We start from the raw sequence: 14,879 nt of genomic DNA, 5'->3' as shown, positions 1-14,879 counted from the left end.
GCCTTCTGGGGCAGGGAGAAGGACAATGATGGGGATTTCCAGGCTCATACTACAGTGTAGAGTCTTTTTCCTGTGTAACAGGAAACAGAAGACAAAAAGAAAAACCCTAATAAAATTAAATACATGTGGTTTCTGAGAGAAAAAAACAAGAGTGTGGCTGGCCGAGAGGTGGGTGGGAGCCTGAGTGCAGGTGAATTCGGGGAAGCCCTTAGTGAGAGGACTCCTGCACCCCGAGTCTGCGGGGCAGATGTCTGCCCAGGATGGGCTTATTTGGGTGAACAGGGGCCCTTCAGGATTTCTGGGGCAGGCAGTGTGGGAAGAGTGGGGCTATTTGAGTCCGAAACCTATGTCCTGGCTATGAGGGCACAGGCAAGCCGTCTCAGACCCCAGGTCCTCATGACCCCAGGTCCTCATGTCTACAGAGGGTACCATAAGGTGAGAGCTACTGTATATGACACACGGGGTCATTCCAGGTCCTCAGTAAGCACTGCTCTCTTCCTTTCCCCAGTGCAGCACAGTAGGAAAAAAACCTTTCAACACTGGCAGCAGTGGGAAATGGTAAAAGGGGAACTAGGGCCAGGAGGCCCAGAAACCAGGGCACCAATTCCACACCAGGCTACAGTAAGTATGGCCACAGCACAAGAAGGAGCAGGCCTCTCGGAGGCCATGAACACGATCTCCCACCATTGCTGGAAGAGGCAACCAGGCAGCTGATGTGTGATTACACAGGAAGAGAGACCTTTTCAACCTAGTGTTTAAAGACACAACAGCAGGGTAAGCATTTTGGTTATTTTTACTTAAAGAAAAACAGCCTTCTCCAAGGGCAACAAAGTGAACTGAAGGTCAGAAGGAAGCTGGGTGCGGGCTTCTCGCAAGTTCTTGCTCCAAAACCTGGAAGTGAGGCGGGAGGGCCCTCCCGGAGCTCTGGGGAAGGCCGGCACAGCACAGGGGTTCCTTTGGTTGGGGAGGAAGAGACGCCAGCCCACACATGGTCACTGGATTGGTCTGAGTGGGCTCCAAGGTGACTGTCACATGCTAGTCTGCTAACATGATCGACATTAACATTCTTGGGGGGCATTAAATTAAGGAATGACACAGGGAGTCAGGAGAGTGGCCTATTCGGTTGGATTCTGAATCACAATCAGGAAATAGTCTTTATCTGCAAAAGAGAAAAGTAAAAAAAAAAATCACTAAATGTAAAATGAGAGAACAGACCAGAAAGCAAATAAGCCATTAAATCACTAACCATAAAATGAGGAAGGGGAGAAAGCATCAACGCTCAATATCTCCAAGTGCTGGGAAAACACAAGATAAATGTGCAAGTTTCCTGTGGGTGCTCTTGCAAGAGGGGCCTCCCTATGCCAGGCAGCGGGCACTCTGCAGTGCAACCTCCCTTCTAATCCTCCCCACAACAGTGGCAGCAGGTGGGCAGGATTCTCACCTGTTTTCCAGGTAGGGGGAACTCTGGTTCAAAGAGCTCCATGAATTGCCTAAGGCCATGGTTCTCAAAGGAGGAGGCATCCCAACCACCTGGAGGGCTCCACGCCCAGAACTGTCATTTAGTGGGGCTGGGGCACAGCCCAAGCGTTTGCATCTCTAGCAAGTTCCCAGGTGATGCTGATGTGGTAGGCTGTGGGAGGATCACTGGCTTAAGGTTACCCAGCTGGGTAGTGTCAAAGATGGAATTCCAACCATAACCTCACTGAACTTGAGTAATGTTATTTTCTTTCTTTCTCTTTTTCTCCCCCCCCCCCGAAGAAAGGGTCTCACTCTGTCGTCGCCCAGGCTGAGTGCAGTGGTGTGATCACGGCTCACTGCAGCCTCGACCTCCTGGGCTTAGGTGATCCTCCTGCTTCAGCCTCCTGAGTAGCTGGGACTACAGGCACACGCCACAAAACCCGGGTAATTTTTTTAAAAGTTTTTTGTAGAAGGCCAGGCACTGTGGCTCATGCAGCAGTTAGGGAGGGCAAGATGGGCAGATCACTTGAGGTCAGGAATTCAAGACCAGCCTGGCCAATATGGTGAAACCCTGTCTCTACTAAAAATATAAAAATTAGCCAGGCATGGGGGCAGGTGCCTGTAATCCCAGCTACTTGGGAGGCTGAGGCAAGAGGCCTGCTTGAACCTGGGTGGCAGAGGTTGCAGATCACATCACTGCACTCCAGCCTAGGTGAGGAAGTGAGACTCCATCTCAAAAAAGTTTTTTTGTACAGATGGGGTCTCACTATTTTGTCCAAGCTGGTCTCGAACTCCTGGGCTCCAGTGATCCTCCTCTCCCAGCCTCTTGGGATTAGAGGTGTGAGCCACTACACTAAGCCAGTTAATGTCAATTTTTGTCACAAACTCAATCTGTTAGCTTTCCAGAACCTTCTGAACAAGAAAATGTCAAAAGGGGACAAAGCTGCCTGGATTCCAGCCCCAAGAATCTGGCCCAGAAAAGAGGAATGTCTATCATGGAATCAAGGCAAGTCCAAATCCTCGGAGGTGAGCCTGAGTGTCTCTCATTTTACTGAAAAGGAAACTGGAGAAGTGGGGTGTTTCTATTTTGCCCACTTAATCAAACCACAAACACTGATCAAGGCTTCTTTTGTGTCCCGGTCTGGGCCACCGACTTCTCATACAGCACCCAGTGAATCCTCAAGTCACTCTGAGAACATGGAGGGCTCAGAGAGTCAAAGGGCTTGCTCAAGCCAAGGAAAATCCATGGGTGGAGTATGGATAGGGACCTGGGTTTGACTCCATATTCTGAACTGTCCTGGTCTGCTGCCCCCTGCTGAGCATGAGAGAAATGGCAGGACCTTCGCCAAGCCGCTTAGTGGCTGTTCAGAGTCAAGCCTAAAGCTTTGTTCTTCCAATAAGATGGGCTGTTGCAACTGGGAAGAAACTAAATGACTAACAGTTTCATGCTAACCACTGTGCATAAATAAAAATCACTAATAAAAACAGAAATAATTAACAAGCCACCGATAAAAATAGGCACAATCAGTACTATCAGTGTCTTTTATTCCATATTATCAAGCCCTAAATCCAGTAATACCACTTGAAGTGCTTTGTGGGAGGTAGTGTGTTAAAGGTTGTGTAGGCTGAGTTAGTTACCTCAGCTTTAATATTAGTGAAGTCGCCAGGCAAGGTGGCTCACGCCTGTAATCCTAGCACTTTAAGAATGCTGAGGTGGGCAGATCACGAGGTCAGGAGTTTGAGACCAGCCTGGCCAGCATGATGAAACACTGTCTCTACTAAAGATACAAAAAATTAGCCAGGTGTGGTGGCATGCACCTGTAATCCCAGCTACTCGGCAGGCTGAGATGGCATAATTGCTTGAACCCAGGAGGCCAAGTTTGCAGCAAGCCAAGATCACTCTAGCCTGGGTGATGGGACAAGCCTCCGTCTCAGAAAAAAAAATTAATGGAGTTAATAAGTAAAAACCAGAAGTCTGTTTTGTTTGTTTTTTGAGACAGAGTCTCGCTGTCAACCAGGCTGGAGTGTGTGGCGTGATCATGGCTCACTGCTGCCTCAACTGTCCAGGTTCAAGTAATCCTGCCTTAGCCTCCCAAGTAGCTGGGAATATGGGTGCCACCATGCCAGCTAACAAAATTTGTGTTAAAATGTCTTGGCCGGGCATTGTGGCTCACACCTATAATTCCAGCACTTTGAGAGGCTGACGTGGGAGAATGACTTGAGCTCAGGAGTTTGAGACCAGCCTGGCCAACATAGTGAAACCGTCTCTATGAAACAAACAAAAAAAAAGTGGTCGGGTGCGGTGGCTCACACCTGTAATCCCAGTACTTTGGAAGGCTGAGGTGGGCAGATCACCTGAGGTCAAGAGTTCAAGACCAGCCTGGCCAACATGGAGAAACCCCATCTCTACTAAAAATACAAAATTAGCTGGGCATGGTGGTGCCTGTAATCCCAGGTACTCAGGAGGCTAAAGCAGGAGAATTGCTTGAATCCAGGAGGCGGAGGTTGTGTTGAGTCAAGATTGCACCGTTGCACTCCAGCCTGGACAAGAGTGAAATTCCATCTCAAAAAAAAAAAAAAAAAAAAGCTGGATGTGGCAGCATATTCTGTGGTCCCAGCTATGAGGGAGGCTGAGGGAGAAGAATCGCTTGAGCCTTTGCAGTTGATGCTGAAGTGAGCCATGATCGTGCCACTGCACTGCAGCCTGGGCAACAGAGACTGTCTAAAAAAAAAAAAAAAAAAGTCTGTTCACCTGGGTGGTTCTGGGCCAGGGTGGGGTGAATTTGGCACACATGTGGAAAGCCAGTCTGTCTGGAACACTGCTGCTGTCTGCAGCCTGGGAAGCAGCTCCTCAGCCGGATGGAGTCAGGTCAGGTGGGTGGGAAGGCGTAGATGTCTTCCTCCCGGGCCAGGCTGCTCCAGGCTGTCCATGATGTGTAGGGTGCTAACTACAGTCTCATACAGGCACCTCCAGCAGTAGCCAAGCTTGCTCTATGCCCATGGCCAGCCCTGGGTCCCCTGCTCTGCAGCCGTCCTGAGGCAATTCAGCTCCAGTGCCTCCTAGGCTCTGCATGGTAGCTAATGACCACAGGAGTTCTGGCACCAAACCCAATTGTTTCTTATTGGCCACATAAAAGTGGGTATGTCAAAGTGTGAAATTACTGGCTTTCATCCTAAAATTGTGCCCCACAGACATCCCTGACCTCATTCCCACTGCTGACCCCAACTCTGACCCCCAACAGTGGGGTGTCAGCAATGGAGGGAGGTTTACAGAGTCATTCATTTATTTAATCAACGGATATTTGTTAGATGCTTACTATGTGCTTACAAGCCCCTGCCCTCATGAAACTTACTGTCAAGTGGAGGAGACGGACTTAAAAATGCAGATTAGCGTTTGATGATGAGGAAGGACTGAGCGGCGGCAGTGAAGGTGATCCAAAGAAGCATGCTCTGTGTGTAAGACAAGCTCAGCGTGCCACTGTCCTCCAGCATAGCGCTGAGTGTGTGCGGCAGGAAGACAGTGGGACCTGAGCTCTGCCAAGGCCAGAGACAGGCCGCCTCACCCTCCTCCACGGACAAGGCTGTGGGACCTCGGGGCCTGTGGACCCAGGAGAAACCCCTGCTTGGGAGCTGTCCGTCCTGGACTCAAGCACCAACCCCACTCATGGGCTCTGAACGCCTGTGGGTCCTCAGGACCAAACTGCAGATGCCACTGCTGCCAACTTGAGACCTGAATGGCCACAAGCTTTCGGACGATGCTGTCCTTCTGGAGGAGACATTCTCGGGACCTTTATGCCAAAGGACACTGTCCGTGGAGAATCTGATTTGGAGACCACATAATTTGCCCCCTTCCCCCACATCCTGAACTCCCAGTGGGCCACTGGGGAACACAAGGTCTGCTGTGCACAGGGTGAGTAGAAGGTCACTCCTGGCCTGACTTTTTTTTTTTGAGACGGAGTCTTGCTTTGTTGCCCAGGCTGGAGTGCAGTGGTGCAATCTTGGCTCACTACAACCTCTGCCTCTCAGGTTTAAGCAATTATCCTGCCTCAGCCTCCCAAGTATCTGGGATTACAGGCACGTACCACCACTCCTGGTTAATTTTTGTATTTTCAGTAGAGACAGAGTTTCACCATGTTGGTCAGGCTGGTCTTGAACTGACCTCGTAATCCAATCGCCTCGGCCTCCTAAAGTGTTGGGATTACAGGCATGAGCCACCACACCTAGCCTCCCAGCCTGACTTTTAGGAGAGTGAAACTTTGTCCTCTGTAGCCACACAACGTGACACCCTGGGAAGGATTTCAGTTCAAATCTGATTCCAAGGCTTTTTTGCCCAACCCAGGCTAACACACTCAACCAGGCAGGGTGGCTCAGGAGATCAGTGCAGCACGGTCCCCTACTTCCTACTTGACATCTTACAGATGTGGATTTGGGAGTGGTCTGCAACTTGCCCAAGGTCATGCGTGTAAGAGGCAAGGCTGGGAAAAGATTCTGGGTCTCTTACAGTCTTTTCTCCCTGATGGATCAGGCATTACACAACAGACAGCATAATTTTGGAGTTACCCTTATGCCCTTCTCTGTGATTGACTTGCTCTGTCCCCACCCCTCTAGGGAGTGTCCCAGGGAGACTGTCGGCTGCTGTGACTGTGGGCTCTATAGTTCTTTCTTTCCCATCCTTTCAGGCCTGGGGACAGACCTACACTGGTCTGCTGTGGGGAGTGGCTGACCCCCATCAAATGACTTCAGAACTCTGTGGCCAGCCTCTTCACCATCTGTGTTCCCACATCCATGGCACTGTGTCCCTAGATCTCCCACTGCCTTCCTTCATCTGGGCCCTAATCATAATCCTATCACCTCCTGCCCTAAAAACCTTTACTTGCAAGATCAAGTCCATGCAACTGGATTAGGTGTTTGTGACCCCCTCTAAGCTGGTCCAAAGTCTCACCTCTCACTCCTCCCCACTCACGTCTTGATGCCTTCAATAAGCGGCACTGCAGCGGAAGTGCACCGGCACAGGCATATGTGACGCGCACACACTCAACTATGTGGCTCAGCCAAAAAAAAGCAAGAGTGAGGCCGGGCGCAGTGGCTCACGCCTGTAATCCCAGCACTTTGGGAGGCCAAGGCGGGCAGATCATGAGGTCAAGAGATGGAGACCATCCTGGCCAACATGGTGAAACCCCGTCTCTACTAAAAATACAAAAAATTAGCTGGGCATGGTGGCATGCGCCTGTAGTCCCAGCTACTCGGGAGGCTGAGGCAGGAGAATTGCCTGAACCCGGGAGGCAGAGGTTGCAGTGAGCCGAGATCGCGCCACTGCACTCCAGCCTGGCGCCTGGCGACAAAGCGAGACTCCCGTCTCAAAAAAAAAAAAGCAAGAGTGAGAAAAAAGTAACAGTGCAAAGACGGCCCTGGAGGCTCTGTCTGCCACCCCAGTCCATGAGTGAGAGCAAGGGGGCCGGGCAGGAGACATGGCCCTGTTGTTTGCTCCTGTGCTCCCATCCTTGTGGGCCCCTGCCAGAATGAACATCTCACCGTGAGAATGATCCCAAGGCCAAAACACAGGCACTGGTTGCACCACACAGCCCCGAATGCAAGGCAAGCACTTCATGTGAAAGAAACACAGCATCTGCTCTGGTACAGGGGGAAAAGCTGGCTGCAAGGGCCTAAGACAGGCCTGGCCTTAACATGTGGACAGAGAACATGTTTTCAAGGATAAAATGATACAGTACTTTTACTTTACATTTTGGAGCAGAATCACTGAATATTCTTCCAAATGTGGCTTTCTGCCCTCCACCTTGCTCACACACTGCTTCTTGCGCCCTTGATTCAGCTCCAATGTCCCCTCTTCTGGGAAGCCTTTGCAGACAAGACAGCTCAATAGGCCTGGTCACACCCTCTTCTATGTCCCAAATGCCTTTGAATTTTCCCCCATCAAGGCAGGGAGACATGCGTGATGCTCACATGTCTATCTCCCCCAGGAGTCTGGTGAGGCAACAACCCAATTCCTTCAACTCCTTGGGCCCTGCTTGGATCCTCTGGAGACACCACCATGCCAGGCCTCCTGATGAGCCAGAGAATGTGCCGTGAGGTCTGTTCCTACATGGGAAGGCAGAAGACCCCTTACCTGGTGCAACCATAATCTCATTTTTCTTGGAGCGAATTCGAAGGAAGGTGAGATCGTTCTGGGGGTCGATTTCACGCACGGTGCTCCGTGCCTTCAGGATGAAGCTGTGCATGAGGCTGGCATACTGGGTGGTGGTGGGGTTGTCCATGGTGCTCTTGATGGGAATGCCTGAGAGGAGAGCAGACAGAGACTGAGAGGATGGAGAGCCCCTTCAACCGAGCTCCCACCCACACCTCTAACTGGAGAGAACCGGAATAGCAGTTCCCAGTCAATGCTGCCATCCGCAGAGGGCTTGCTATGTGACAGGCATGGGGCTGTGCACCCAAAGCATGCCAGCACCATGCCCTAGAACTACTCCGTGGGTGGCAACACCATCTCATTCTCCAGGAGGCTTTGAGCAGTGAGGCGAACTGTCGGTAGTCACAGAATGGGGCCAGGATTCACACACAGGCCTACTGGCTCACTCCTGGGTTCCTTTCCCAGGGCTGACTGGTTCCCAGCAGTAAAAGGAGAGACTAGCTCCGATTCAAGCAGAGACACAGATTAAAAAACTAATAAAATGTTTTTTAAAAAACTAATAAGGTTTCTAATAAAAAACTAATAAAGTTTTTTTTTTTTTTTTTAAAGGGAGACTCTCTTCATAATGCTTAGAACCCAAACCAGGAAGTGCTTTTACAAATTTCTTTTTCTTTCTTTCTTTCTTTTTTTTTTTTTTTTGAGACAGAGTCTTGCTCTGTGGCCCAGGCTGGAGTGCAGTGGCATGATCTCAGCTCACTGCAACCTCAGCCTCCCAAGTTCAAGCAATTCTCTTGCTTCAGCCTCCCAAGAAGCAGCGATTACAGGCGCCTGCCACCACGCTTGGCTAATTTTTGTATTTTTAGTAGAGACAGGTTTCACCATGTTTGCCAGTCTGGTCTCAAACACCTGACCTCAGGTGATTCACCACCTCGGCCTCCCAAAGTTCTGGGATTATAGGCATGAGCCACCACGCCTGGCCTTATAAATTTCTAAATACCAAAAAGTAGAAGAAAAAAAGTCAACTTGTGTTGGGATATAACCATCACCGTTCCCACCCAAGGGAGGCTTGGGGTCCAGCTGTAAACACTGTCCACATGACTGTGCCCAAGTTAAAGCATGTTTCTATGTATGTATGACAAACAGAGAAACATGAAACATATGTTGACCCTTTGTAAATAGCACTGTTACCTCTTTCAAAGAGCCCACTGAGTGGGCAGACCACAGAGCTCCCCAGCCCCTGTTGTTGGCTACTTAGTGGGTGGGTTTGTTACCAGTATAATTATCTGGGCAGTGAACATCACTGTGTACCAAGCCTTTTGTTTGGAGGACTATTTCCTTGAGATGAACCATTAAATGGACCTTACTCACTGGATGGTGCCTACTGTCACAGAGGTAAGGACTGTGGCTCAATTGGGTCAGCAGGCACCTGTGAGTTGGCTGTGACATATGAGCAGAAGGCTCCATCCATGAACCCCAAGAGCCTGCCAGCTGACAGGCACTTGAGGAATGTGGTACAAGTGGCTCCTCATATGTAAGTGGCCAGCTTTGGGGCCCAGGACCCTGCTTATCTGGCCCACAGCTGCTTAGCCTAGGTATTGGCCAGAAGCAGTTAGTTATCAGGCTGACCGGCTGGGTGGTAAAGAAACTGGCCTGATCTCCTAGGGCACGAGGAATGCGAGGGTGGGCAGAAGACATGATGGCAAAAGAAGCAGGTGAGTCAGAGGACTTTTTGAGCCACATGAAGTCAGGAGAACAGGTTGTTGTCATCACTTGTCTGCAAGAGACAAGATGACCGGGTCACCACGGCTGTTGCTGGCTCCTGGATGGCCACAATGTGCATGGTTGGACCCTGTGAGGCCTTCTCTACAGGTGAAGCTTCCTGAGGATAGCGGTAATGATTGCGTCCATTATAATCTACCCACGATGGGGCAACAATGGGGTAGGAGCCACCACGACCCCTTCTGCCCACCATCGCATTCCTGGGGCCCCAAGAAAACAAGATTGGGCCAGTTTCTTGCCACCTAGCAGGTCAGCCTCATGACTGCCTTTAGCCGATTCCTAGGCTGGGTAGCTATGGCCAGATTAACAGGGCCCCAAATTGACCTTACACTCAGCTTTGCCCCCCCATAGCTATACGGGCTCGGACAAGTGATAAAACCTCCTGAGCCTCCACTGCCTTATCTGTAAAATAATATCTGTGCTTCAGATATTATTCAGCTGGGAGGGCTGAATATTGCTTAATTCTAATCTGAGAATATTTAGCAAGAGTACACTTAAAATATGTTAATAAACACCACTCACACAATAAATCCTATTTCCATTAATTGAGGGGGTGTGACTGTTGCTTAAACCTCAAAGGGCCTTACTGAAACACAGCCCACCCACCAAAGGCCAGGACCAGAGCCCAGGAGGAGCCCTGGGTTGGCTGTTCTTGCTACCTGGCTGGGAGCCCTCCTCTTAGCTCACCTTTGGGCCCTAATGGTAAGAGGCCTATAGACTCAAGATGTGGCATGGTTTGGGTGATCAGACCGCTTGACCTTCTCTTTTTATATACCACAAAGCCACCTTTTCACAGATCCCTCTGCCCGTAACTTTGTTTCCTTCCCCTATTCACTCATGACTCCCACTTTGGTCCCTGAGTTCTCCATCTTCAGGTGACAACTTCCATCCCTACTGGTGGCACCGTCCCAGCACCACACAGCTTTCCTGTCAGCAGTTCCCAGGTTGACACTGCACCATTACAAAGTGATCATTATTCCATCCCCCACCACAATGTAAGCTCCCTTTCCTGTCAGCAGTTCCCAGGTTGACACTGCACCATTACAAAGTGATCATTATTCCATCCCCCACCACAATGTAAGCTCCCCAAGGGCTTGACCAAGTCTGACTTGCTCACTAGTGCTCCCTGAGAGAGAGTATTAAGCTTTGACTGCAATTGGTGAGTGGTCAAAGGGTCTACTTTCAGTAGATTGTACAGATACTGGCCTGAGTCTAATCACATCCATACAAGCCGGAGCTGTGTGAAACAGACAAGAAACTAAACATACTGGCTCACTCCAAAAACAAAAGAAAACATGGAAGTACAGGGAAAGGGACCAAAATGGGGAAGAAATTCAAACAGGGACAAAGATTAATTCCAAATTCACTGGCTGCCAGAGCTGGAGGAGACCTCAGAGATGGCCTAGTTACTAGGCCACCTGCTCCCAGCCTCTGCCTTAACAAATGAACACTGTGTAGCTTGCAGAAGTAGCTGGTCACCAGGGAGGCACGATTTCTAACCTGGGGCTCCAATCTGTTGGGATTCACCCCCAGGCCCTTCCACACCAGTTCCTTCAAGGAATAAAAAACATCAAAAAAATTCAACAGATACTTTAGTCAAACACCAACTCTGTGCCAAAACCATCCTAAGTACTGCAGACAGGAATGAACACAAGAGACCATTTTTGCCTTCATGGGGCTTACACACATCAGCCTTTTATTTTGCCTGTGTGGGTAGCAGCAGAGGATGGCAGGGGTCTGGAGAAGTATAAATGGAACAAAATTTCCCTCGAGTTTTCAGTAAAGCTGCTTAAACTCACACTTTTATTATGAAACACCATTTGAATCTAGCCAAGGCAGAGATGTCAAAAGGCAGTGGCAGGTGGCTGGAAAGTATCAGGACTCAGGTATATCATGGGTTTCAGGGGCAGGAGCAACCACTCTGGGCTGGGGTGATCAGGGAGGGGGTCCTGAAGGAAGAGGCAGCTGAGCTGAATGGCAGGGCAGAGTGGGTCGGGGGCGAGGGGTGGTGGTGGTAGGAAAACGCTAGGTAAGATCATAGGGATCCCAAATACAATTATCCCCAAATAATCATCCTTAATGGAAGCTTCCAGAGGGCTTAAAGGCACCATGGATCAGTAGGAAGTACGACCAACCTAGATCCTGGGTTCTGACCACACCCATCTACAGCTGGGTGACCTTGGCCAGTTTCCCACACCTCTCTCAGCTTTGGGTTTCTCATCTGAAAAATGGGCAAACCCTTGCCTTGCAGGGTCACTGTGTGAGATGTAAACGAGACACTGATGTGGGTGCTCTGAAAATGGGACGCAAGTTAAAGACACACAGACACACAGACAGACAGACACACACACACACACACACACACACACACACACACACACTTACTGAGACATTCATAGGCATTCCATGCCAGGCACTATTCTATAAACTTCCCCTAGAGGAAGGCAGAATTATCTGTATTTTACAAATGAGAAACCTGAACAGAGAAGGTGACTTATGCCCAAACCACATAGCTGCTAAGTAAGTAGGGCCCGGACTCAAAGCCAGGTGGGCTCATTCTGCATTCCATGTTCTCAGGTATGGTGCGATTGGCCCCATGAGTACACAAAAAAGCAGCATTCACTAGTATCTAAAAGGTAAGCAGCTGGGGCTAGATCTCCCCAGTGAAAAGGCTTGGCTTTAGGGGCAGTTTTAAGGCAAGAATGAGAACCTCTCTTTTGCGAGTCTGGGTGGAAGCGTAGGGGTCACAGCTGGGGCTGCCGGCCCCTGGGGTTGTTTCCTTGGAGTCAAAATGTCCAGTCCCATAAGTTTCTCTCTTAGTGACAAAAGTCTTTCAGGTCTTGAAGCAAGAGGTACCCAAAAGAGATTCCCTGCACCATGACTGCACTCGAGGCAGTTGGGGGCTGAAGAGGGGAAAGGAGTTGCCTCAGGCCACCCAGCTGATCAGGAGCAGCCTAAGCAGGGGGCCTGCTCCTGCCTCCACAGTGTCCCGAGGGCTCCCAGTCTCCTGTGAATGAAATGATCACATGGTTTAATCAGAACTGGGCAGGGCTGGGGAGCATGCTCTGTCTAGCTCTGTGTTTGCCAGGGCTCTGCTGACTTGGAAATCAACATTGTGTTGTTGTTTTTTTGAGACAAGGTCTTGCTCTTGTTGCCCAGGCTGGAGTGCAGTAGCTCGATCTTGGCTAACTGCAACCTCTGCCTTCCCCGGTTCAAGCGATTCTCCTGCCTCAGCCTCTTGAGTGGCTGGGATTACAGGCGCTTGCCACCGTCCAACTAACTTTTGTATTTTTAGTAGAGATGAGGTTTCACCATGTTGGCCAGGCTGGTCTCAAACTCCTGACCTCAAGTGATCTGCCACCTAAGCCTTCTAAAGTGCTGGGATTACAGGTGTGAGTCACCGCATCCAGCTGGAAATCAACATTCTATCCAGACACAACACCTCTACTTTGTTGCCCTTGATGGCCTTCATTCTGCTTGACTTAAGTAGGAATTGCTGAGAACTCTGCTTCTCCAAAACAAGGCCTAGACTGACATCATGAATTAGAGGCTCTCTAAGAGCACTGAAAAAATTAGAGCCCACTGAATACACTGGGCTAGAGAACTGGGGCAGGGGGTAGGGGGAGGGGAGTCCAGCAACTGGGCATGGCCTGACCTCTTGGGATGTCCATGTGTATCCATAAAGGTGGCCACAATAATGTCTACCCTGTGAGGCAGTCGAGAAACACGTAATCAAACCGTGCCCAGCAGAAGGCCAGGCATGTGACAGATACAGGTACTGCTCTATTACCTCTACCCACAGGGCCGCTTGTCAATCCTGGCCTGTGGGAGCAGCCCCTGGGCTGGGCACTGAAGGGCCTACACACTCCATTATTACTTTTTTTTTTTTTTTTTAAGAGACAAGGTCTTGCTCTGTTGCCCAGGCTGGAGTGCAATCAGAGCTCCCTACAGCCTTGAACTCCTGTGCTCAAGCAATCCTCCTGCCTCAGCATCCCGAGTAGCTAGGACTGCAGGTGTACACCACCACGCCTGCCTAATTTTTCATTTTTTTGTGGAGTAGGGGGTCTTACTATGTTGCCCAGGCTAGTCTTAAACCCCTGGGCTCAAATGATCCTCCGGGCTAGGCCTCCCAAAGTGCTGGGAGCAGATATGAGCCACCACACCCAGCCATTATAATAATTATTAATCTACTGATTATGGCATCTAACAGGCTTGCAAAAATTTTGGGTTTTTTCCTTTGGGATTATTTCCTTTGAACATAGTCCTTGGGAATTTCCAAATCAAAGGAGCTGATGGCAACACTCACTGTGGCTGGTTCACTTAATGTTCACTGACCTGACTCTGCAGCCTGTGGTGAATGACACAGGAACAGAGGTGAGTCAGGCATGGCCCTTGTCTTCCTTCACTGGCCACGCTGCTGCTATCAGCAACAGTGTCGCAGTGGACTCCTCTCCTCCCAGCCTCACATACATTGGTTTATGTTATTTTTGTAAAGTCTAGTAGGGTAGGGTTTTTTGTTTTTTTTTTTTAGTAGTAGTAGGGTAGTTTTTAAATTGGCCAAACCCCTTCCCAAATTAAAACCAATGTAGAATCACAAGCTGATGGTTCAGTGTGTGTGCTCTGACTGAAATGGAGGACAGGAACCCCAACCTCTACCTCTACTCCCAGGGAGAGCACAGGACCCCTAGGTTTAAGGAATATGGCCCTGGAAACATGATCAGAGGCAGTCTTTCCAAGGGAAAGCCTTTGGAAGGTGACAGAACTGCTGTGAATCTTAGGCCTGTAGCTCTCTGATCAGAATCTATCCCCTAAAGCAGAATTTTCTAAACTTGTCTGATCATAAGAATCTCCTGGGATGCTTGGTAAACACACAGATTCCCTGGGTCTTGCTTTGGCCCTAATAAATGAGACTTTTTGGTGCAGAAGCCTGGAAAGTTATGTTTAACAGGAGCCCCAGGTGATTTCAAAGCAGGAATACATTTGGGAAACACTGTGGCCTAGCGGCATGAAGCATGTGGATGCCTCCAACCCAACAGGGGAACCCAATCAGGTAAATCAGGGTTTGTATGAACAAATGCCTCACAGCTCAAAATGGATGGTGACTAACTGCCTTATGCCATTCATTCTCCGTTATTATTCAACTTATAAGGTAGATATAAGTTTTATCCCCATTTATAGGCTTAAGCGACTTGGGCAAGGTCACAAAGCTAGTCAGGAGAAGAGGCAAGATTCAAACTTACAACTGCTGGATTCGAGAGTCCCTGTCCTTACTGCTGGAGTGCGACAGCCTGGGGGCCATTCTGGTTCCTTACAGCATGGTGTGGGAGAAAGCACACAAGCGCACTCAGACAGGCTTGGATTTAAGTCTTGACTCTGTGATGGCAGGCAGATCAATTAAATTTCTAGACTGTTTTCTTCACTGCAAAATGCAGACAACAGGGCTGCTTTAAGGAATATGAGAGAGTATGTGGAGCACGAGCCAGAAGCCTGGCACAGACAG

At 49.6% G+C, this 14,879-nt stretch overlaps 1 protein-coding gene across 1 annotated transcript in view; it reads right to left on the bottom strand.

The window, feature by feature from the left end:
- Nucleotides 1–775: 775 nt before the first annotated feature.
- DYNLRB1 (dynein light chain roadblock-type 1) overlaps nucleotides 776–14,879 on the bottom strand; it is a 28,176-nt gene continuing 14,072 nt past the window's right edge. The window contains exons 3-4 of the mRNA XM_039479249.2: nucleotides 7,583–7,750; nucleotides 776–1,159 (exon numbers count right to left, since the gene is read on the bottom strand). Coding sequence (XP_039335183.1) covers nucleotides 1,116–1,159; nucleotides 7,583–7,750 — 212 coding nt within the window. The 3' untranslated portion in view covers nucleotides 776–1,115. The remainder of the gene's footprint in view (nucleotides 1,160–7,582; nucleotides 7,751–14,879) is intronic.

This window comes from Saimiri boliviensis, chromosome 9 (assembly GCF_048565385.1).
Source record: "Saimiri boliviensis isolate mSaiBol1 chromosome 9, mSaiBol1.pri, whole genome shotgun sequence".
Taxonomy (NCBI): Eukaryota; Metazoa; Chordata; class Mammalia; order Primates; family Cebidae; genus Saimiri; species Saimiri boliviensis.
Note: the sequence above shows the minus strand (reverse complement) of the source record. Positions and strands in the feature narration are given on the sequence as shown.